The sequence below is a fragment of the Podarcis filfolensis genome, assembly GCF_964270895.1.
Source record: "Podarcis filfolensis genome assembly, chromosome: 17".
Lineage (NCBI taxonomy): Eukaryota > Metazoa > Chordata > Lepidosauria > Squamata > Lacertidae > Podarcis > Podarcis filfolensis.
Window position 1 is genome coordinate 6,326,340 of NC_139621.1, and position 23,732 is coordinate 6,350,071.

The 23,732-nt window shown below is 43.9% G+C and overlaps 1 protein-coding gene and 1 long non-coding RNA gene across 4 annotated transcripts; both read right to left on the reverse strand.

Moving 5' to 3' along the window:
- Positions 1-846: 846 nt before the first annotated feature.
- Positions 847-23,404, reverse strand: RAVER1 (ribonucleoprotein, PTB binding 1). Of its 3 annotated transcripts, none has more exons than XM_083593226.1 (15): positions 22,603-23,404; positions 17,212-17,278; positions 15,050-15,519; positions 13,267-13,458; positions 12,453-12,582; positions 11,658-11,758; positions 10,981-11,064; positions 9,067-9,178; positions 7,438-7,673; positions 5,942-6,035; positions 5,393-5,535; positions 4,780-4,857; positions 3,927-4,052; positions 2,617-2,700; positions 847-2,520 (listed from the first exon to the last, which is right to left on the reverse strand). In XM_083593226.1, the coding sequence occupies exons 1-15, from the start codon at positions 22,813-22,815 to the stop codon at positions 2,374-2,376; spliced, it is 2,277 nt and encodes a 758-aa protein (XP_083449352.1). In that variant the 5' UTR covers positions 22,816-23,404; the 3' UTR covers positions 847-2,373. The 3 variants fall into 3 exon arrangements, with proteins under 3 accessions (XP_083449352.1, XP_083449351.1, XP_083449353.1); XM_083593225.1 differs by having other exon boundaries at positions 10,981-11,067; positions 22,603-22,854; XM_083593227.1 differs by lacking the exon at positions 10,981-11,064 and having other exon boundaries at positions 22,603-23,399.
- On the reverse strand, positions 11,961-12,437 carry LOC310753166. The gene is made up of 2 exons (XR_014543249.1): positions 12,316-12,437; positions 11,961-12,285 (listed from the first exon to the last, which is right to left on the reverse strand). It is a non-coding gene; the product is annotated as an uncharacterized lncRNA (long non-coding RNA).
- Positions 23,405-23,732: the final 328 nt, after the last annotated feature.

The window sequence follows — 23,732 nt, forward strand, 5'->3', positions numbered from 1 at the left end:
GAGAAGAGATTATTTCCTTGGCCCAGTGGAGTGAGAGCACTTTGCACAACTTGCATTATATGCTGAAGCAAAGCAAGTGTATGTGTAATTTTGTTTCGATACAAAATTGTGTCGTTTTTATACAATATGTCATAGAGGAGGGAATTACGTATACCTTACAGGAAAAAAATTCTTATAAAAGAGGGCACAAATCTATGCTGAAAGGATATCGTTCAAACTTAATCCAACTTTCCCCAAAGAAATTAGAAGTTGTAGTATTCATTTAGAGGAGCCTTTGTTGAAACAGATGCTTTACCTGTAGTCTAGCACCTTTGCACTTTAATGTGGTACTATTTGAATAATAATTCAACCTGTTTCGTAGTTACAAGTTGGGGGGGGGGAGTAAACCTTTCTCAGCCAGAGGGTCATATTTTCTTCTGGACAACTTTCCAGGTGCTGCATTCTTGTGGCAGGCAATGCCAGAGGCAAAAGGAAGCAGAACAATGGACGTGACTCATCTTTGAACACAGCCTACAGTTTAGTGCCAGTTCCAAACCACATACTCACCTCTCCATCTTCTAGTTAAGCCAGCAAGTAGTATTACTAAAGTTCACTACATAACTACTTGAGGAGGGTGGGTGTCAAACAGGTGCAACCTGGGTAGAGGAGCAGCCTGGAGAGAGTCCCACAATCCATACGGAGAGGCCCCCGGGTCTGAAGGTTGCCAACCCGCTCTAGAGTGTATTTTTACCTTTGTATATACAGTTGGTACAGAGATTAGGCAATCCAGCTTGCTCAAAAACATCTGCTTCCACTGCTCATTATTCTTAAAGCTCCATGCACAAAGAATGAAAAAGCGAGACAAGGTTTGATATAAATATAACTTTACTTTGGAAAGTTGGTATCCAGCTGCCAATGGATTTCAAATCCCACGACATATACAGCTAACCAAGCAGTATCTACAGTAGAATCATCATAGCATGTTTATAAAACAGAAAATGTATATAGGCTAAACTACAAATCCCCCAGGAAAAAGGCCACAGACCCCTTCTCTGTCTCAAAACAAACTCCACACACTGAGAATGGGTAATATGGAACTATTGTGAACCTAAGATGGTTAAGCAACTTATAGGGCCATTTATTTATCTCTGTACCAAGCTAAACCTGGACCTTGTTCAGAAAATGTCCTGGTAGAATAGGGTTGTGCTTTCCATCTTTTCACCCTCAGCCCAGTGTAAGGGGAAGAGGATCATTCACAGCCCATTAAGTTCAGACTGGAGCTTGAAAATGCCAGTTCAGTGGAACCCACTCAAAAATCTTAGCTCTGCAAAAAGTGCAGGTGTAGCTTCAAAGCTGGGTCCTCTCAAAAAGCCAAATGGAGGACTCCTGTTGCCACCAAGATGGAAAAACACTAAGCAAAATTCTAAGTCACCCCAGGGAACAACACCCAAAGGCAGACCCAGCCACAGGAGCCTGGCTTAAGTGTTATCAGACTGCAGGATCAGCATTAAGACAAAACCACACTCACTCAAAAAACCTTTGCACCCAAGAAGGAACTGGTCTAAACCAATGAAAAAACAGCAACAACCCAAGGAGGGAGAGAATTTAAAACAAATAAATCAAGTTCATAGAGTTTACCAAGGTCACACACTTCTAAACTATGTATTTTTAAAGGAAGTAACTAAAAGCATGGATTTTTTTTAAAAAAAGGTAATTTACAAATTAATCATAACCAAAATAAGTACACAGACTTAATGTTTAAAAAAATAAAAGCAAAGTCAGATTGCAGGGGAAGCAGAGTCATGTCTCTACCTGGGGGCCGCAGGAGCATAGTGAAGGTGACAGGCTGCAACTGACCAGGACCGTGTTTCCCAACGTGACGCAAGAGTTCTCCGTTGCCATCTTCTTCCTCTTTAGTAGTTTGCTGTATCACACTGCAGCAATCCAGAGGCACCTACAGAATGCAAGTACATTCCTTCGCTGGAAAAAGTGTTAAGGCAAGACACTCGTATCTCTAGAAGACAAGGCCCTTGCTCAACAGGACCATGCAAGTAGAATATACTGCAAGAACAGGAAGGAGCCCAAGTAGGGAAAAGGCATCCAGTTTCATTTTGGTCCAGCTGACTGAGAGGCAGTAGGGAGCTGTCTGCAGTTTGGTGGTGCTTCTCCTGATTGTCGAAATAGCCTCACTTAGGGAAAAGGGGCATTTGCTGCAAAAAGCACCAAGGGTTCATCTTCAAAGCCCAGGATGTGCTTGCACTGGATCCCATGCTCAGAAGCCAAGTCCTCTGCACAGAGTCTTAAAACCAAGTCTAAGCAAAACATTAAAAACATTTTTACAAAAATTTACATATTTGGGGAAGGAGAAAAGTGAGTGCTTCTATAGGAAACTGATTAAAATATCCTCTTTCGCTTCATATAGGAGTCTGCGTAGTGCCCTCCCAGGCCTTGAGAATGCTGACCCACATAGCTCCCTTCTGGGCTGGGTTCTGGGGATGGGAGCAGGTGGGAAAAGGCCCGCTTCTGGCCACCAACCGGAGTCTGCAAAAGCAATGAGGGGGAAGAGAGGCAGAATTAGGGAAATGACAAGGCATGGAGGAGCTAAAGGTTTCGAAGTTCAAAGCGGTACCAACCCACCTTTGAGTAGGTGCTGTGTGAGTGACTTGTTGGTCCTAGTCCCATGATGCCATCTGCTGCACTCACAGGTGGCATCCCAACTGCCTGGAAGAAAAGGCAAGAGTAGAACATACATCATTTCTGACTGCGAGGCTGACACCCCCCTCCACTACCCAGCGTGATACTATGAAAAACGCTACACTGATAAAGGCAAGATGTCAGTCCTTCAGGGATATGGAGGCAAAGCTAGGTCTCACAAGTGGCCTGAGTGAGTTGGCTTGTTTGCTTAGAATGGCTGTAAACCTGCCCCCCAACCTCTCTGGCTGTCCTGTGAGATTTCCTTCCAAATACTTTTTCTTTGAAGTTCCTGAAGAAAAGCATCCAAGAATTTCACGCTAACAAATGAAGCCAGAAACCCCCTGTGCAAAATAACAGCATGAAATTAGACCAATTTAGTTTATATCTTGGGGTCAATCTACAGAAGGGTCTGCAGTTGCAGGTTTTGAGACTGCTAGTAATACAAGAACAGATCACTACGCTTGCCAAGGCATGTCCATCAGGATCTTGCACTTTAAACAGATCAATGCAAGATCAGAATGCTTTTTAAAAAGCATCATCAGTTTCCAAAAGGTTTACAATGTATCATGGGGTCTGCTGTTGGCAAAGAAAGCCCAGAGCACAGTATAGGCACATAAACTAGCTCTCTTGTTATTTGGATCCCAGCCAATGTTTCCAGTCCTGGATAATTATACTAATATTTTCCTTCTTATTCCAAGCTTTTGCCCTCCAGGTATTGTTGGGACTACAATTCTTGTGATCCCTGACCAGCAGCTCTGATGGCTGGGGCTGATCGGAGCTAGAATCCAACAACAAAATAGATTCTCTATTCCCACTATAAACAAAGCAATTCCATGTTCACCTTTTCTTTTACAAGATCTGCAACTCATGCACTTTGTGGGTTATATCTGAAAGTGTTTGCAATCTCCCTTGATCATATTCTACTGAGGTTTAGCCATTTCTGTGTTGTCATAGGGAAAACTAGTGGCCACAAACTCAAGTGAAAAACATGGGGGATCTTCCAGATAGCCAAAGAGTGAGTTTGTCTTTGTTTTGCTTTTTATGTATTTTGAGTTCTCATTTTGTATTTTTATGTTGTGAACTGCCCTGTGATCTTGGGGTGAAGAGAGGTATACAAATTTTACATATAACAAAACAAATATGAGACCACAGCAGCAAGTGACTGGAGCTGTTTATGTGCCAGTGTAGCATCCAAAAACTATCCAAATTTGCTTCCTAACACAAAGCACAACCATCATTATGGGAAATCTTACTTTGTTTAGGTGGCTCTGTCTGAGCCCAGCCTGAAGGCCGCTGGTGAAATAGGAGCTTGGGGATCCGGAATAGAACGGAGGCAGAGGGGCTCCAAGGCTGTTCCGTTCAAACCCAGGTGATGACACCTGGAAAAGGGGAACAAGATTCACACTGGCTCCTTGTACGCAGAGCTTCTCACACCCCTCTCCACACTGTAGGACAGCAACAACTAAAAATGACTGAGCCCCTCCCACCAGCCTATGCAGCACTTCTAAGTGACAACTTGCCTTGGAGAGGGAGAGAAAGGAGGATGGCAGCAGGCACTTGTCACCAGTTCAGCACTGCAGGATGGCTAGAAGAAAGAGTCAGTTTCCCGCCCACAACCTTCCACAGCTCTGTGTCCTCCTTGTGCATTCTGCTACACAGTTAGCGACCGTTTCAAGTACGGCTTGCTCTTAACCACCAAGTTTGTGGGTGTTCCTTACCAGGCCATCTTCCATGCACATTAAACTAGCGCAAATCACAACACTTCATAACAACAAATCTCATAGTTATGGCATTGCAGCATTCTAAACCTACTGCCTTTCAGGGGATGAGGCCAGCAGCCGACATTTTTTAGTGCCACCATATCAAATACAACACGGTATTTAGGAATATAAATATGGCAGAGGCAGCTGCCTTGGGACTAGCCCAGGGGTAGCCAACACGGTGCCCTCCAGATGCTGCTGGACTCCCAACTCCCATCAATTCACACCAGCATGGCCAACGGCCAGCAATTATGGGAACTGCAGTTCAGCAAGGGCACCATGTTGGCTGCCTCTGGATCTACCCCATCCAAGCTAGGTAGAGGCATTTAAAACAATGGATGTTTACCTTCTGCTTGTTGTGTGCAAATCCACCTAGCTGGGGCCCTGTCTCTCTGGCCTGCGGATACATTCGCGTTCCCAAGTCCTTTTGATAGAAAAGAGAAAAGGCAGGAACTCTTTAATCCCGAGTTGTGTAAACTGGATATAGTGATGCCCCAAACTTTTCATAGCTGAGTTGGTTAGAGTGTGGCTCCTCAGGGTCCCTTCCAACTCTGATTCTATGATTCTATGTCATTTGAACTGATATGGTCACCAATAAGAACTAGAAATCTGTGCCTATAGGAACATAACATTTATTTCATAAAATTCATACATCACTTGATTGCAAAATAACCTCAAAGTACTTTACAAAAAGATAAGGCAATAAACTCAATAAAAAAATTACAACCCTAAAACATACAAAAGGTAAAGTACTAAAAGAGATTAAAATTACACCCTAAGCATCTGGGCAGGCTTGTCTAAACAAGAATGTTTTTAGCAAATGCTGCCACACAGAATAATAAAACAGAATGAAGAAGCAGAGCCTAAAGGGCATTAAGATAAATGAAAGCAACTCCAGCGCTTTAGCCTTGCTGTTTATATTCAGAAGCCATGGCCATAATGGATCTTCAAGTACTCACTGGCTGGTAGTCAAAAGCACAGCCATCGCCTGTCAGCCCAGAAGGCGGCAACACAGTATCAGATAGGGAGGCCTGTGGAATTCTGGGATTTGAAACATTGCCCAGTACACCAGTCTTCAAGCTGAATGCTTTGTTGGCCCCACCTACAAAGACAAAAGAGCTGACTAACAGCATGCAGGCAGCATGGTAGAAGAACCAGGGATGGGATAGGCTTTGTCCCACTCTAGACTCACCTCAGGGCTGCAGGAAACACCCTCATTGTCTAATCATGCAAGGCCTATAGCTGCAGGCAGAAAGAGCACTAAAAACTGCCATGCCTCTTGCCCATCCTGCCTCCATAAGACAGCTCAAAACACACCAGAAATTAGATTTCCTAGCAAGTACTGGACACAGTTTTGTACTTTCTTTTCCCCTTGTGCCAAATAAGGGATGGCATTCAGATAACTTTTATTCAGTGTAGACCCACTGAAATTAACATGTCTAAATTTGGCCCATTAATTTCAACAGGTCCACTTTAGCCGAATACCACTTAAGATGTGGCCACCTTACCTCCAGGCTTGTTCGTAGGGAGAAGACTTTGCAGATTTAAGTAAGGATTGAGTGGAATCTTGAAGTCTTTGGGTGGCTCTCCTAGCAGAGAGACCTGTAAGAGAGGCAACAGTGAGCACCATTTTCTAGAGGTTTCCAGCTGGTGCCCCTAACAAAGGCGAATCACACATTGTGTGATAAAAAAGTTAAACAGTTTTATTTTTTGAAGAAAAGGTGGATGCATCCTCTATTAAAAAATAAAAAGTTAAAAGTTAAGTCCAACATTGGCGCTTGGTGAAGTGATCTATTGGTTTTAAAGAGATTCTTGGCAACAAACACTTGGCAGTTTTTCTTCTAATAAAATGTGCAAGAGGATATACATGCTTTTGACATACTGATTACAGAAGTGTGGACAGGCTAAACACAGTGCCTACACTATGCTGAACATCTTCCAGCTGATCACTTGCAGCCCAATTTGAAAACCCCTGGAGTCAGTTATGCTATAAGGGAATCCTCTTGGTGGTTCCACCTCCTGAGGGATATACCTCCCTCAGAAGTTTGGTGTGTGTGGCCCAGGGGGAGAGGGCCTTCTCTGCGGCAGCTCTGAAGATGAGGAATCTCCTCACCACAGATGTGCATCTGGTTTCTTCACTATACAGGTTTTGGAAACGTTTTTTACCCTGGCTTATGCTATCCAAGAAAGGGACGCAGGTGGCACTGTGGGTTAAACCACAGAGCCTAGGACTTGCCGATCAGAAGGTTGGCAGTTCGAATCCCTGTGACGGGGTGAGCTCCCATTGTTCAGTCCCTGCTCCTGCCCACCTACCAGTTCGAAAGCACGTCAAAGTGCAAGTAGATAAATAGGTACTGCTCCGGCGGGAAGGTGAATGGCGTTTCCGTGTGCTGCTCTGGTTCGCCAGAAGCGGCTTCATCATGCTGGCCACATGACCCAGAAGCTGTACACCAGCTCCCTCGGCCAATAAAGCGAGATGAGCGCCGCAACCCCAGAGTCAGCCACGACTGGACCTAATGGTCAGGGGTCCCTTTACCTTTTTATGCTATCCAAGATAGGTGTTTTCAGGGCACACCCTATTCCTGTGGCTGTAATTTGCTTTAACTGTTTTCAATTCTGAATTTTAAATTGTTGTAACCAGCCCTGGGACCTGCTGGTGAAGGGCAGGTAATAAATTTAATGATAATAATATCTAGAAGTCTAGGAACTGGTTACGTTTCTATCCAGTTGCAACAGTTTCAACCCAGGGTTTCAATGTGGGCATGAGAACTGAAGAATTCAAAAACAGGAGGAGAGCTGCAAGGGAAAAGATACAGGAAGGAAAAACACAACTGAAGCTGTCATGCAATATAAAAGCACTTCAGTCAAGACCCTCACATTTTTCTGAACTACAATGATGAAGGACAGAAAAGCACCACATAACATATACTCAGATTTTCACAAACGTAAACCTTCACAAGATACCGGATTCCTCACAAAAGTTCATTGATAGCCTCACACTTACCCCAGATGATGGAGGCCCATTTTCTGTCTGCTTTGGCTTCTGAAGCCCACTGATCACAGACCCCAGGATAGAAGTGGTGAGACCTTGCAGCCCAGGTGGGGTCAGGTGGGGTCCTATCCCAGAGTTCTCCCTCTCCATTCCCAATGGTCCCAGAAAGGATGGCAAAGGCAGGTTTCCTGAAGGCAAGATTGGAGACTTCACAGGTCCTGGAGCCATATCAGAAGGTAGGGAGCCACCTAAGGAGAGAACATGCACCCAGGTAAGAGCCACTTCCTAAAATAAAGTAGTTTTGGAACCCAAGTCATCAGGTTGGGACAGTCAATTTACTGTTCAAATGTTGTCAACTAACCACTTCTTTAATTCATGGTGGTTAAAATACCTTAAAGAGTAGAAGGTCATTTGCCGGGCTTTTGCCAGTGAGTAAGGGAGTAAAATGGGGCTACCCAACCTGGTAGGGATTTATACATAACCTGCTGGTCTGAGTCCTTTCCACAGGAACAATGAAAAGCTCCAATGGGGGCAAGAGCACAATGGGGGGGGGGTGAAAGTTTGCTACCACCTTCAACAAAGGCATGGGTGAGGAGACTCCTTCAGACAATGCAAGAAAGGTAGCAGCAAACCCTACTCTCCTTCTATGTTGCTCAGGTTGCTGGCTTCCTGTGGAGCTAAGACTCAAAACATCCCTTCATTAAACACTACGGGACTCACTGCATGGAAGGAGTTAATTTGCTCCCTTCCATGCTATCCTGCTCCGAATGAGGACTTGCTGAACAACTTGCTGTGCAACTAGCCTGGAAACCTCTCCCTTCCTCAACAACTGAGGGCCTGAGGATATACTTGTTTGATCTGTTAACAGAGTTCTTTGCTCCGCCGATCTTCCTACACAACTTCTGTGAGGAGTGGCGCCACCTACCTAATTTCCACACAGGGCTGCAGGAGCTACTCTGAAGTGAAGAGAAGTAAAAATAAAATGCACAAAAAGATTTTTCATGGGCCAGAACAAGCAGAACATAGTGGAAGAAGCAACTGCTGCGGCTTGCAAAAATAACAACAGTTACTGCAGTTGCTGTAGGAGTAGATCTTGATGAGATGAAGTTGCTGTGAGGTGCAGCACCAATTATGCTAAGATTTCAAACAAAAAAAAATTTTGCCCTCTCACTACAACCCAAAGCCTTCTATTCAAAGGAGAGTCTGCTATACAGTAACCCAAGCAAATGCTCTACCTTCTGTTATGATGAAAGAATTCTGGACTTGGATCAGCAAAGTAAAAATCACACACAGCTTTATTGCAGTCCATAGACCCAAAATACAAAGTATAACAACAGTATGTATTAACAGTTATTAAGGTGGTTTCTCTTCAGATCGTATAAATCTTCACCTTTTACTAAAAGTAAAAATCTACAAAGTAAGTTAAATGAGAAAAAGAAGAACAGATAAGCTATATTTTGTGGTCAGTTAGTTTCTGAAAGAATCAAGAGTTTCCTTGATCCGTAAGTTTTTCCATACTTTCACTGCCTAGGTATAATGACTTTATAGAACATGATTTCCCTAGCTTCTAGTAGAAACCATCACTCAAAAATAAAATTCTGGAGAGGATGTTGTTATGACCCTATACCACAAAGCACTTACCTGAGGACATCTCACTCAGTAACTGATTTCCTGTCTGAGAAGTTGGTGTGTTTTGCATTCCCAAAGCATGCTGCAAGGAACCCAGTGGAGACTCTCCCAAGATTCCTGGTTTCTACAAACAAATCAATATGTTCCACAATTAAGACAGGAAACAAGACTGCGTGTGATAAAAATCCAACACACGCAAGCCAATAACCCACTACAAGCCACTAATCTCAAGCAAGGCAATGCCAAAGGCAAACTGATCCAAATGGTTAAGGAAAAAGGGATCAACTACATACAGCCACATCACTCATGTCTCTAGAGCAGTGGTTCCCAAGCTTCCCCCCCCCCAAACGGACCACTTGAAAATTGCTGATGGACCACTTAATGATTTTTCTGCCTCTTGCAGCAATTGTGCTGTGCTACGTGATGTATGGTTTTAAAATTAATTTTTTAGTATTTCTTTTATTTCTAACATTTTGCATTCTATTAAATTCAGACTGTAACACAATAAAGTACAATATAAGAATCTAAAGAAGCAGTAAAAACACAACTGAAAACCAGTATTACTATTTAATGCATACATGCTGCAGACCACCTGAATGCAGCTTACAGACGCCGGGCAGATCATTTTGCTAAACCAGTGCCCAGGTAACTGAATACCACTGGACACTCCTGGCAAGCTATGTTCAGATACAGAGCAGCCTGAGAAAGATGGAGCTTTATAGATAGGAAAGAGGTGCACCAATGTCTTTCAGGTGGACTTCACAGGACTTTGAGATAAAGACTGAGTGAGTTTAGCTGTTGCAAGTGGCCCAAATGCAACACAAACAGGATTCTACAGCACAAACTGTTAGCTTAAATTCCAGCACACTCATGGCCTTTTCCCATTCTCCAGCTGTTCTTCTCCAGCTGTATTTCCATTTCAAAGCAACCCTCAGAGAATCCAGTACAGAAAGTCCTGGCTGCTAACTTCCTTGCATCACTGTTCTGAGTATACGAGTTACTATTATTTGAAAGATCCTGTACAGTGATAGTTGGGATGGATTTTGCTGTTCAGCTGCAACAGGGACAACATTAATAGCAGGCAAAACCACAACATTCAAGGCTATTTAATTCCGATGCAACTCCACCCCAACCATGGCAAGTTCTAATAGTTGTTTGTGGCAGATTCTTCCATCAATGGTTGGGGGCAGCAAAGCAGAATAGAAGCCTAGAGAGCTATGCTCTGAAACCCATCTTGTTGAGAACAAAAGTCTGAAGTTTGATAAGCAATGGTTTTCAACAAGGAGGCATCAGGAAGAGGTTTACCCCATCCAAATTCAGAGGGCCTATGTCAATCCATTTGGGTATACTTCCAGAAGGAGATGGAGGTGTGGAAAACAGACCTGTTCATATTATTATTTTTTGCAGCTCTATCTCTTTGCCCTCTACTCCACTGCTCCTTGTCAAATAATGCTAGATATTTGGAAAACTTCAGACCACCATGTACAGAATTGCTCCATCATGCACAATTAATTTTGCTCCACAACGGTACAGCTCAATTGATGGTGCATAGGCACACAGCACTCACTGGAATAAGTATGTTCCCATTCAGCCGTAAGGAAGTGAAGAGGCAGCGAAGAGGACTTGCATACTGACAAGAGCGCTCCTCATCAACCAAGAACCCTCTCTTTATCAGAAAACCTTCTACTAGTCATGCTAAATGCTACCGCAAGCCAGCCCCCCTGAAACTATGGGGTTTAAGGCTTAAACAGAGTGAAGTCCTAGATCTAGGGGGATGTCTTGCACAACACATCCTCCCCAGTGAGACTAGAATATGATTAAAGCTGGAGGATGGTCCCTGCAGTGCACCTTCATGCAGCGTACACACAATAAACACCCACACACAAGCAGCATGATTTTCACACACAGGTCTGGCCTACCACTCACATGGAATATGGCCTGGTTTTCCTTGTTCTGCAGGAGTTGTGTCCAGACCTGGTTTTGGACTAAGAGCAAGTTTCCAAGAAATGCCTTCTGGAGCAGAAAGCAAATAGAGACCAGAGACAGGGTTACTAAAAGCCAAGAGAATTAAAACAGACAAGAAAAAAAACAGAGAAGGAAGTTGGAAAGTAAGAGCCTGCATCAAACTCCTGCTGTTTGCAAAGGCAAGCCACCCCAAGGACATTTCTATTACCAGGAGATCAAGCAGACTAGATCTTGCCCTGTAGGAACCAGATGAAACCACAGCTGATAAAATTCTCCCTGCCATTTGGCATAGCATTGCAACTGTACACAGAGAAGCTCCAGTGAAGAATTAAAGAATAGATGCAACTAGATTCTTTTGAGTGTGAGGCTAAAATGAGTTAGGCTGCTGGTGAGTAGTGGAAGAGAATGATCCCCAGGTATAACCCCAAGATACTTGTTTCCAAAGCAGTCGCTGCCCCTGCAGAGATATGTATCTGTATATAGAGGGTGTTTTTTAGGAGCGGGGGGGGGGGGGGCGCAGAGAGAGAGACAAGGAGATTGTTCTTTATCTTCTCGCAATCTGGAACACCAGCCCATCCATGGATAGGGCAAAGATTAACATCAATATTATTTTACCTGCATCACTGAATGGCAGTTACCTGTTGTGCTTGTGTTTGATTTTGAAGCGCTAGCTGAAGCAGAGCTGTGGACAGGGCAGGGTTGCTTAGCAGGTGCACGGATGGAGGGGCTCCTAGGATTCCTGAAAAAGAAAAGGAAAGTTTTAAAAACTCTCCAATGTAATGGGGTGGGGAATCCCTTAGCCACCTCTCAAAATACTGCAGTAATGCAAACTGAACCAAAAAGAACAGCCCAAACCGTGAAACCCTTCATCTTTTAAAGTTATCAGAATACCTTATTCACTTTTGCTTTTGATGAATGAGTCCAAGTTAGTTTTTCCCCCCCTTACTTGACAGCACTAGTTTGTTAGGCACAAATCCTCACATTAGACAAACTACGAGTAAGAATGAACACCATTTTGGTTGCCTCTTGAAGAACTCTAAAGCGCATACTACATCTGCAAAAGTGCCACCTTATCCATTTTGTATCCAACACAAATATTTGGTAAGAATTCAAGCTCTTTCTGATCTGAGGAAAGCTTCCCGTCTTTTTGAACCTGCTCTTCTACAGCCCAAGATAAAAACAACAACTATCATATCTGTATTGTGAATACAAACGATCCCTGTCTGATTGCAGCTCCAATCAAGTCAGTGGCAACACATCTGGCCACTAGCAGATGCCACTAGCACATCTGGTCACTAGCAGATGCCACTAGGGCTGAGGAGATCTAACATACTCAATGGGCTCACAGTGGGAGGAAACCCCAAGATCACATAGCTCAATACCAAAGGTGCTTTCAGAGACATCCTATTTGAGGGCCACTTACGAATACTTGCCTTGCTTTCCTCCAATGGCTCCATGAAGGAGAGGGTTGAATAAGAGCTGGACTGACGTAGGATTCCCTAAGCTGTTCAGAATCTGAAGAAGATTGGGCTCGGGAAGAAGCCCTTTTCCACGGTTAAGTGCCTGTAAAAGCAACAGCAGCAAAAAAACAAAACAAAAAAAATCAAGAGGCACCCGGACTCACTCACTGATAGAAGAACCTTTTCATGATCATGACTCTAACCATGCAGGAAGGGAGCATCCGAGTGTACAGTTAAGGTTTCAGCTCACAAAGTAATTAACAGTTTACAACACAGAACACTTAAGACAGACAGCCTGCCACACTGGGCCATTGGAGGGGGACCTTTGGGCTTCTGTGGGCTGTATTTTGTCTTGATTCAAACGTGTACCCTTGTAATGAGGTGAGCTGAAATGTAATTAAGTTGCTCTCCTTTTAACTTAATGAGTCTATCTGTATCAAACCATCCGCACAATACAGTGGATGCCCATATAGAACAGATAATGGCTACAGGAGGAAGCCTTGTTGATGAGCAGAAGTCTGTCCAAAACCAAAACAATGGAGGCCTTGTGTCAGTCCCTGGAGATGCAACACCCAACTCTGGGCCAAAGTATAAACCTCTTAAAAAGATACAGGCATGAGGAGAAAGGTGGATAAAGGGAACAAAAGGTGGTACAGTACTGGCAAGGAGATGATTTCAAACTACCCACAGGCATCATTTAACATATTTATACCACTTGCTATGAAGAAAATCTCAGTGCAGCTCACAACATAAAACCATACAGTAATTATTGTGAATTGAACCTTACTGTTGCCTGTGCTGCTATCAGAGCAGCTAGCATGCTTCTCCCAGGAGGGCCTGGAGCACAGAAGGACACTCTGATGTGGTTTCCAGCAAGTGGCAAGCCATTGGTGGCCTCTTGGACCATCTCTGCTATCTCAGCTGACTCGTACTCGAGGACTGCAAAGCCCTTTAGCTGCCCATCCTGACCACATGCCAACTATGCAAAAGGAAAAGAAGGCAGTAAGAAGGTGACTCGGCACAAGAGAAAGAGGACATGGCTGCTTTATATGCTTTGAGCCAACCAAAGCTGAAGAACCTACAGCCTCAGGGAATCCCAGCAAGATTCTGCATCAGTAAATCCTCCTGCGTACCCTCCAGATGTTGAATTCAAACATCCATCAGCCCTAGCCAGTATGGCAAGTAGTCAGGGATGATGGGAACTGTAGTCCAACATATGGAAAGCACCACAATGGTTATCTTTGGCTTACTGGGACATGCATCACCTCATTTTGTCAAGAGAACCAAGCTACTACAAGAGAATTGGTAGGCTAGGGGCGAATGACAGAACAATCTTACAGCAACCCCCCACAAGAGTCTCATTAGCACAATCACAACAGCTAACCTCATCCCTCTTTTGCCTTAAGGTTGGTAACCAACAAGAACTTTCCCCCTCAAAAAGTCCAACAATGCAGCCAAAGAAAGCACTATGTTGCAATTCACAATTTGTTATATGGAATTGGGGGGAGGAGGAAGGTGAAGTTATAGCCAATAGCCCTGTTATTAGCATTACCAGACTGTTACAACAGGTAATTTGGCTAACTATATCCCATTTGCACTGATGGGGCTTGTGCAGCTTTTAAAATATGCAACTGCCTGAGCCAGAGTCTTTTACATTTTCTACCCAACAGATTAATACTACTACTTAAATTGGTGTGGCAAACAGTCTACTAGTGTGGCTGCATCTGTTGCTACAGCTATCAGGTGACAAAAAGGATATAGCCCATCTCACGTTTATAGAAAACCACAAAAAAATATGGAGGAGACAGGTGCCAGTATTTCAAAACTATATAGAATTTGAATAGAGACTATCTGTGGCCACAGAATTAGACTTCTATGTTCTATACATTTCCTTGACCCTGGCCAGAAGTGCAATCTAGTCAACATGGACTATATGATCCTTGTGGTCCCTTCCAACTCTACATTTCTATTACAGTGGTACCTCTGGTTACATACTTAATTCGTTCCGGAGGTCCGTTCTTAACCTGAAGCACCACTTTAGCTAATGGGGCCTCCCGTTGCTGCCGCACGATTTCTGTTCTCATCCTGAAGCAAAGTTCTTAACCCGAGGTACTATTTCTGGGTTAGCAGAGTCTGTAACCTGAAGCGTATGTAACCTGAGGCGTATGTAACCTGAAGCGTATATAACCCGAGGTACCACTGTATTCTATGTTGAGCACACAGAAAAACAAACTTTTTGCTTTTGGGATAGCTTGTGTGATTCAAGCAAACCAATTTCTTTGAGCTGGAAATTATGCCAAATGTTAATCCCCTGGCAGTGAGTGACCAAGCACTTAGGACCAGCAGTAAGTTTCTAAATTTCATTATTGAAGAAATTTGTGACACAACACTGTTGTGCTATTCACAGAAGCAAACTGGAAGGGGTGGCAGCCTGATCTTTTGTTGCTTCAGAAATATCCTGGTAAATGGATTCTAAAATAAGTGCAATAAGCCTGTTGTGTGAAACTGCTTTGAGTGCTGCACTAAGGACGGGAAGGGCAGCCCTCTTCCCTGTGGCCCAAGCTGCTTACCTGACAGAATGTTGGAGGGCAGATGGCAGAGAAGGTCTGCCTCAGTTCTTCTATGTCATTGTAATTGTGTGGCAGTTTATCTATACATAAGCACTTTGAATGAATGAGGTCCAGGGTCAACTGGTTAACATCTGTCCAGTGAACATACAGAGTCCGTGTTCCCAACTGTTTGCCCAGCAGGTCAGATTTTGCTCGGGCTGCTGAATCCTTTTTCATGTACTCCACAAAGCCATAGCCTTTGGAGTGCCCCGTCTTCTCACTATACACCAAGAAGCAGCGTTCCAGGTTCCCAAAGGGCCGAACCAGGTCCTCAAACTGTTGCTGCGTGTAAAGCTGGGGCAGGTTGGCAATGCAGAGCAAGGCATCTGTAGGTTGTAACTGCACTGTGATCTCTTTGTCTCGCAGCTTGCTCAGATGGAATTGCTTAATGGCCGATTCTGCCTGTTCCCCATTCAGTAACGTGACAAAAGCTGCAAGAGAGCGAGGTTATGTAAAAGCTATTGACAAGACGTTATATAGCAACACACAAGTCAAGGCCCACAAACCTCTGCATAGATTTCAAGGTGTATACAGTCAACCACCATTTTGCGCAGAGGTTCTGTTCCCAGCCCACTGCATAGTGGTATGCCCCACCCTGTTGTGCCTCTGACGTGTTTAGTGATGTTTTTGGGTCACTTCTGGGTTCGGTGCTGTGCATGCATGCACAATCGTACGTCATTCGGATGCACGTTAATTGGTTGTTGTCTGTACACAACAGAATTGTCATGCTGGACTAGGCAGAAAATCTACCCAGTCCAGCAAACTGTCTTTAGTTGTGGCCAAACAACAGATATCAAGCACAGTATGACGCAGACCACTATTTTCTTTTCATTGCCAACATCTGACATTCAGGGCTGGAAGATGCTGTAATAAAACTGCCAGGGACATGATAAATTAATATTGTTTACCCCAAGACTTTTAGGTGCTTACGGTGTGAGTTACACGTCCAGTTTAAGAGCACACCTGTGGTTACTCTTGGTGTTTCCCCATCCTAAATAAATTTTGTGCCTTTTATAAACTTGGTGACTACTCTGTTCAAATAATATACAAGTGACTTAAATTTGCTGATATTCATCCCTTGCTAAGTTTGCTTTCTTCCCTCTTTTTTTGTTAATGTATTTACACGTACATCTAAATCCCAGTTTTACTCCATTTTAAATTAATATTTTATTAAGAGATGGTTAAGTCCAGTCAAAGGCGACTATGGGTTGCGGCGCTCATCTAGCTTTTCAGACTGAGGGAGCCGGCGTTTGTCACAGACAGCTTTCCGGGCTTCTGGCACAACGGGATACCATTACGAGTGCCAGAGCGTATGGAAACCCCGTTTACCTTCCTACTGCAGTGGTACCTATTTATCTACTTGCACTGGTGTGCTTTCAAACTGCTAGGTTGGCAGAAGCTGGGACAGAGCAATGGGAGCTCACCCCGCGGTGGGGATTCGAACCGCCGACCTTCTGATCAGCAAACCCAAGAGGCTCAGTGGTTTAGACCACAGCGCCACCTGCACCCCTTGTTTGATGTTAGGATTGATGGGATGAATGGCCCACTAGTAGAACCACCAACCTTCAGGCATGCATGCCAGAAGCTTTTCCTTTTCATGAACAATTTCTAATGCACAACAATACTGTTTAAACAAGGAAGAATATATGTGTAGCCTTGCCCAACCTGTAGAGAGTGAGTTATGGATATTCAGAAATGAACAGAAAAAGCCAACGGTGTTATTTCCAGCACAAAAACCAGATACCCCCATATGGCACATACAAGACCTCATGGGGCTCCTGGGTTTCTAATTTTCCAAATGAAGTCACTAGCCATCTCACATATGGTTGAATGTGCAAAACTGAAGGATGATCACACGCAGAGGACAGTACGACCAAGACAAACAACATGTTCACACCAGTGAGAGCAAGCAAGCAGAATATTAGAAAAGACCTCCACCCACATAAACTATGTGCATCAACCCAATCTTTTAGTTACCCATGAATCTGCATTCAATAGAGATTAATTGAAAGGGGCTGTCCATTCAGCTAGGTTCAGCAGATTATTTTCTATTTGTCAAGAGCTGAACAGAGCCAACCCACCCTATGACAGAAAGGAGAATTCTGTAATGCTAGTTTACTTACCAGTTCCCTTGTATTTATCCACAAAACAGTACTTCAGTTCGTAGTCACTCAGCAGATCATGAACTTCCTGTGCAAAGTCAACAGAAGAAATCCAGTTTGAGCCAGAGTGGGAAACATTACCTCTTTCATCAAAAGGAATCCCAGCCACTTCCCCCACTCCAGTCCACAGAGGCCAGAATCTGCCCAGAGGATAGTTTCAGCAAAATACACCCAGTCCTCATTCCTGAAGCCAGTCACACCCCACTGCTAAACTGTAGAGCATGAAATGAGTATTTCATTTTATAGTAAAAGCTGCATCCACGTCCTGGCAGCAACTCCAGCAAAGCCTAATCAATGCTTTGAGCATTTCCTGGTTCTGGATTTTTTATCTGAAGATTTATCTTGCAGGCTTGGACAAAGTCCAACTAAACATGCCACACAATTCAGGTTTTCACAGAACTGGTTTGAAAAGCTCTCTCTTGTTGAGCAGAAGAGTAAAAGTTTGGCAACATTGTCTGTGTGTGTGTGTGTGTGTGTGTGTGTGTGTGTGTGTGTGAACTGACAAAAATAGCAAATATGCTCTGCTCTTAAAAGTCTCCTTTCTGGGTTCAAACTCAGTAATATTACTGGCCACCCCTCAAATAAAGTAATCAGATACACATTTTGATCCTAAGTCCATAAAAGCCCTATAATAATCAAATATGGTTTGGGGAAGTCTTCTTAAACAAATAATTCTTTGTTAAAGTGCTTGTAACTTCAAAACTGAATGTGATGGAAAACTGAAGTCGCTCTCTGTTTTATATGGGATACATTATTAGAAAATTATTGAATAAGCTGAGGATTGTGTTAAGTCACATTAAGAATAACTTTACTGTGGTGTGGTCTGACAATCCCTGTTGCCAGTTTATAATAAGGTTTGGTTGACATAGGCTCTTTTCCTTTTCACATGATGTATCTGAAATAGTAAAATATGTTTACATGTTGTAATTTATTCTGAACACATCCATTCTGAGATAAACGAGGTACAAACTTACCTGCTCAATGGATATGTTTTGGATATGCTATATTATTATTATTATTATCTGCCCATCTGACTGGGTTGTCCTAGCCACTCTGGGCAGCTTCCAACAAATATAAAAGCATAATAAAACATAAAACATTTAAAACTTCCCTACAGAGGGCTGCCTTCAAATGTCTTCTAAAACTTAAAGGGTTGTTTATCACCTGGATATCTGATGGGAGGGTGTTCCACAGGGTGGGTGCTACTACTGAAAAGGTCCTGTGCCTGGTTCCCTGTAACTTTACTTCTCGCAGTGAGGAGTTTTCTGCAGTGGGTCCCAGTTTGTGGAATGCTCTTCACAGGGAGGTTAATCTGGCACCTTCATTATATATATTTAGGCTCCAGGCAAAAATGTTCCTCTTCAACCAGACCTTTGGCTGAACAACATTCTACAGCCTTTTAAATGTGCATGTGGGGGGTATTGTTTTGTTGTTTCCGTTTTAACTATTTATTTGTGCTTTTATCTTGTATTTTTATCTTGTGAATGGCCCCGAGATCTTTTGATGAAGGGCGGTATAGAAATCTAGTAATAAATACTGTCTCAAGGTATAATTCACAAACAAAACTGGCCTACATTCACCATTATAAGGATTAGTTGCCAAATGACTTTGTGTTGATGGAATTAAATGTTTTTCAACTAAAAAGACGTTTGAATAGAAGAGAACCAGAAGGCATTATACCTCCACTTAAAGATGACATTATGGTCTGTATTTACTGAGGGAATTGCATAATCAGCATAAATCATCAACAAGAACAGCTGGCACCACAGGAGATCAGCTTCCTTTCCAGACTGCAGTCTTCCTGAACAGCAGCAAGCCAATATTTAGCATGCGCTTTATGCTGCCCGAGGCAACACTTTCACTTATTGCTCAAGATACTTTTCACTTCTGCCAAGCAGGCGAGCTGAACAGGTTACCTCATTTGAGGCATGTGTGATCTTTTCACAGAAAGGAGTCAACCTCGCTCAAGGTCAAACTCTGCCAAGCCAGCTAGCTCCACCATTCTGACCATGAGACCAAGAGTGCATAGATGGATAAGCAAGACTCTGGTTTGAAATGTGCCTCCCAGAGGCAGCTTGAAACACTCCAATGTACTCTTCCAACATAAACCTAGCCAAACTCTAGGGAGAGGGTGTTACTGACGCCCTTGAAAAGGCAGACATTCCAATTAAAGGCAATTCTAGAAGCCTGCCTCTGATACTTTGGCAGCAATCAATAGGGCTTGGGAATCAAGTGACCTCACCCAAACAATGAGGAGAGGTCACAGGGTCAAACCTTCACCTGGTGGGCTGTTCAACTGTTTCTATGTAATAATGTAAAATGTACACAATGAGGATTTCCTATGAAGTTCCACTGTCCTTTCTAAAGTTCAATTGCCCTTCCTGATCAGTCAATTCACTCCACTACAGGATGTGGATGCTAATGTAATCCTCACAAGAATTTTTTTTTTTAAATGAGACAGTTATACAGAGGTGCATCTTAGAACCTGTTTATAAAACACATACAGTGGTACCTCAGGTTATAGATGCTTCAGGTTACAGACTCCGCTAATCCAGAAATAGTACCTCGGGTTAAGAACTTTGCTTCAGGATGAGAACAGAAATCGTGCTCCGGCGGTGCGACGGCAGCTGGAGGCCCCATTAGCTAAAGTGGCGCTTCAGGTTAAGAACGGACCTCCGGAACGAATTAAGTACTTAACCCGAGGTACCACTGTATCCCTAAGAAATGGTATCTATCCATTTAGGAGTTTCAGCCCACCTATAGTGGGCCTAAACTCTCTGCTTTGCTTACAGAGCTCTGGGAGACGCCAGCAAGGCTGGCGAGTTCCCACAAGGACCTCACAGAGACCAATAAGCAAAGTGGAGAGCTTAAAAGCTCTTTCTGTGCCAGGAAATCTAGCACAAAAGGAGCTTTTAAGCTCTCCACCTTGCATGCAATTAATTGGCGGCATTTCAACCAACCGTCTTTCAACTGCTCAAGGTTGAAATCAGAGTTCTTCCGGCTTCAGCACTCTCCCCTCAGGTCTCTATGAACTAAATCTGAGAATGTGCATAGACATCGTAGATTCATTACATTTCTAGTCCACCGTTCATCCAACTCAAGGTGGGCAATGACCAGACAACCCACACTTGATTAGTTTCAGCAAAGTTACTGCATCACATGTTCTGTGACACATCTTGAAAGAGATGCAAATATGTAAACACACACAGATAAAATGTTAGCACACTGCTTCCTTACCACTGTATTTCCCTTAACAACTCTGTTGGAGTGCTACTATTCTGTAATAAAACATGCTCATTTGTTTCCTCAAAAGCAGACAGCTATGGCCAGTTTAATTTACAGTTCATAGAGAAAGGTTTTCAGCAATGTATAATGGTGTGTTGTGTGAATAACTTATCATCTTCCTTCTGTGTTAAAACTGCTGCTCATCAACCTCACTAAGTGGATGCCAACTAACTCAAGAAAACAAATATCTCTTTCTAGTAATGTACGCAGCAAAACATAAGAAGCCCGCGGGCACTTTAAAAGCCAATGTATTTCTTACTGCTTAAGTTTCAGAGTAAAAGCCACTTCAGCAGGTACATCACGTTACTCACTTGACAGGTGACAAGGGTTATAGAAGAGAAAAGATTGAACATTCTATCCAATACAAGAGAGCAGCAGTACATGTGTCAAAGTTCTTTAAAAAGTCCAAATGTAAACAAGATAATAAGCATTTTTTCACCAACATGAATGGTTATCACCAGTGACTGCTACTGCGACTATCTTGAATGCATGTGGACTCTGCATAGAAATACCACACCCACTAATACCCCTGGCACTTCTTCACCTTTTAAATTCAGTTTACAACCCTAACTTCTGGTTCCTGCATTTAAAAACACAATGCATAGTTTATGGGAATGTATTGTGCTATTATTATGTATGGTGACTTGACTTTATGATAGTTTAGTAATGATTCACTGGTTGTTGAGAGTGAATTTGGTTAATTATTATTTGCTGATAATTTGAGAATGATATTTTGTCTAACAGATTATTGAATATTACTTTATTTGATAGAACTTGTTTATTTTAAGTTGTTCTTTTTATTATGACTTATTTTCATTGGATCAGATCATTATAAGACATGTGATCCTGGCTGTATATTCTGTTGTTTCTTCAGCTTGTAAACCACCTTGAGTACAACAATACAGAAAGATGACATACAAACTAAAGGTGTAGTGAAATATATCGATGATACATAGCTGAGGACAAAACAATGCACAACTGAGAGGTCGCCTCCAGCCCCATAGGATTATGTGCATTCTTCTACAACAGCCATAGAAACAGTAAAGATTGATGATGTGTCTCGTTCAATTCAGACATCATGCTGAATTATGGTTATGGCTTAGCTATAGTTTGTGGTATGGTGTCCAAGCTGACAAAGTCGTGGTGTGTGAGTGGGCAGGAAGTCAGATACAAAATCCACGGTCTGAAGTCTGTTTGCGAACCATGGTGTCTGAGTGCCTGTATTGCAGAACACACATCTCTTCCCACTAGCAGCGTGTTCAGAACATGCCCTTCCTTCAGCGAATGTGTGAGGGGCCAAGGTGGCTATACCTGCTAGACACACACCCTGGACACCAGCTTTTCCTGTCTGTGTGACAGGGATGTACAAAGACAAGAGCCTTGTTTGCATACAACAATACCTGTGAACAGAAAATACGTTGCCATGTTGGCAGGGGCCCATCTACAAGGCGTCATCCAACCGTCTCTCATATGTTCACTGTGTGTGTGAACACCCCTTAAAATAGCTGAACAACATGTCAGACTCCCATTTGCATCTGTACTGGGTTGCAGCTGGGGCGTGAGTTTGTGAAGTGTTTGAATATTTCCCCCATACTCCCTACACATACAACCCTATGTCAGAGAGAAGGTTCTGCGCTAACTTTTCCTTGGCAGACTAGCTTTGTTTGCAAAGATCTATTTCTTGAAGGCTGGAGAAGATCCACAGCTTGCTGTAGGAAATGGTACAGTCAGGAACAGATAAAATCGCCAAGGGCTTTTTGTTCGTCTGTTTTTCAGCTCTTACTTGGTGAGAACTGAAGTGAGAAAAGCAGTGATGATGCTTCGCTAGCAAAGGCGAATTACCTCACCCGGATCTCGAAACTTTTTCAGATAGCGCTTCTGAAAAGCAGTAGCGTCAGGTGCGGGGAATTGAGGGTCCACCCTCAACCCGAGGCAGATGAGTTTGCCGCTTTTCGAGAGCGAAGCGCCCTTCGCCGCGCGCGCGCAGGCTTGAGGGTTCAGCAGAGCTCCTTCGCAGGCAGGAGAAGGTGACTGAGAAAGGCGGCCGGGGGCGGGGAGAAGGCTCACCTGGTTAGCGACGTCGGCGGGCAGCCCCCGGACGAGCACCTTGCGCCGGTTGCGGAACTGCCGGGCGCTCCTCTCCAGGCGGCTCCTCACCTCGGCCGGCTCCAGGCGAGGGAGCTCCTCTTCGCGGGCGCTGGCCGGGGCCGACGAGGCAGAGTCGGCCGCCGCCGCCGCCGCCGCGGAAACCCCTGCCACAACCGCCGCCGCCGCCGCCATCTTGGGAGCCAGCCGTCCTCTTCTCCCGCCCTCAGGCTAAGATCAGCGAGAGCGAGGGTTGGGAAAGAGCGGCGGCGGCGGCACGCCGGCAGCCTATTGGTCTAGGTAAGGACTCGGCCCGCCTCCCGGGCAGTCGTTGGTGGGGCGCGCCAATGAGATAGGGTCTGGTCGGGTGCGGGGAGGAGTGGTTAACCCTTCGCGGTCCGCGCGGGAGGCGGCTGCTCGCTCTTCTTCTTCCGGTAGCTCGTCCCGCGCGCTCGAGGGAGGAGTTTGACCCGAGGCCGCGGTGCGAAAGCCCGGCCGGAGCCGAATAAAGTGAAGCGAGCGCTCGGGCTGGTACCCCGGGAGAGCTCCGGAGAGGGAGAACCGCGCGCGCAGCCTCGGCTTCAGCCTGAGTCGCCCCCCGCCTACTGCCAGCTGTTGGCTTTTCCTATATATATGATGTATTTCCTGCGTTATTGTTGCAGAATGCACCAATACGCAGGGCCGGATTTAGGTTTAATAAGGCCCTAAGCTACTGAAAGTAATGAGGCCCTTTGTATGTCCAACTGTCCTTTGTCACAAATTGTCGCTGGTTTTTTTGCTCAATATACAGTATGTTATATGGTAATTTATGGACCTAATAGGTATCTAAAGCCATTTGCACATAACAAAATATGTATTTTATCAAATTGACTGTTGAACTGAAATACAATTAAACAGTGAAACACTGTTGCTGTATGTAGGTTTTATTTTATTTGGTTTTTATCATATTTTGGAAATGTACATCCAGGTGTTTTTTCCCTTTAAATTTTTTTGGGGCCCCTAAGAGAGTAGGGCCCTAAGCTATGGCTTGTTTAGCTTATACGTAAACCCGGCACTCCCAATACCCATGGTTAAGGTGCAAGGTTTCTAAATGTAGATACCACCGCTAACAT

Bases quoted from the DNA above. Each gene is read 5' to 3' on its own strand.
- RAVER1 (XM_083593225.1), bottom strand. From the start codon at position 22,815: ATGGCGGCGGCGGCGGCGGTTGTGGCAGGGGTTTCCGCGGCGGCGGCG. The intron at 13,459-15,049 runs GTAAGCAGCTTG...CCTTTTGCATAG, and splicing joins GCCCTCCAACATTCTGTCAG to TTGGCATGTGGTCAGGATGG. The intron at 7,674-9,066 runs GTAAGTGCTTTG...TTCTCTCCTTAG, and splicing joins ACTGAGTGAGATGTCCTCAG to GTGGCTCCCTACCTTCTGAT.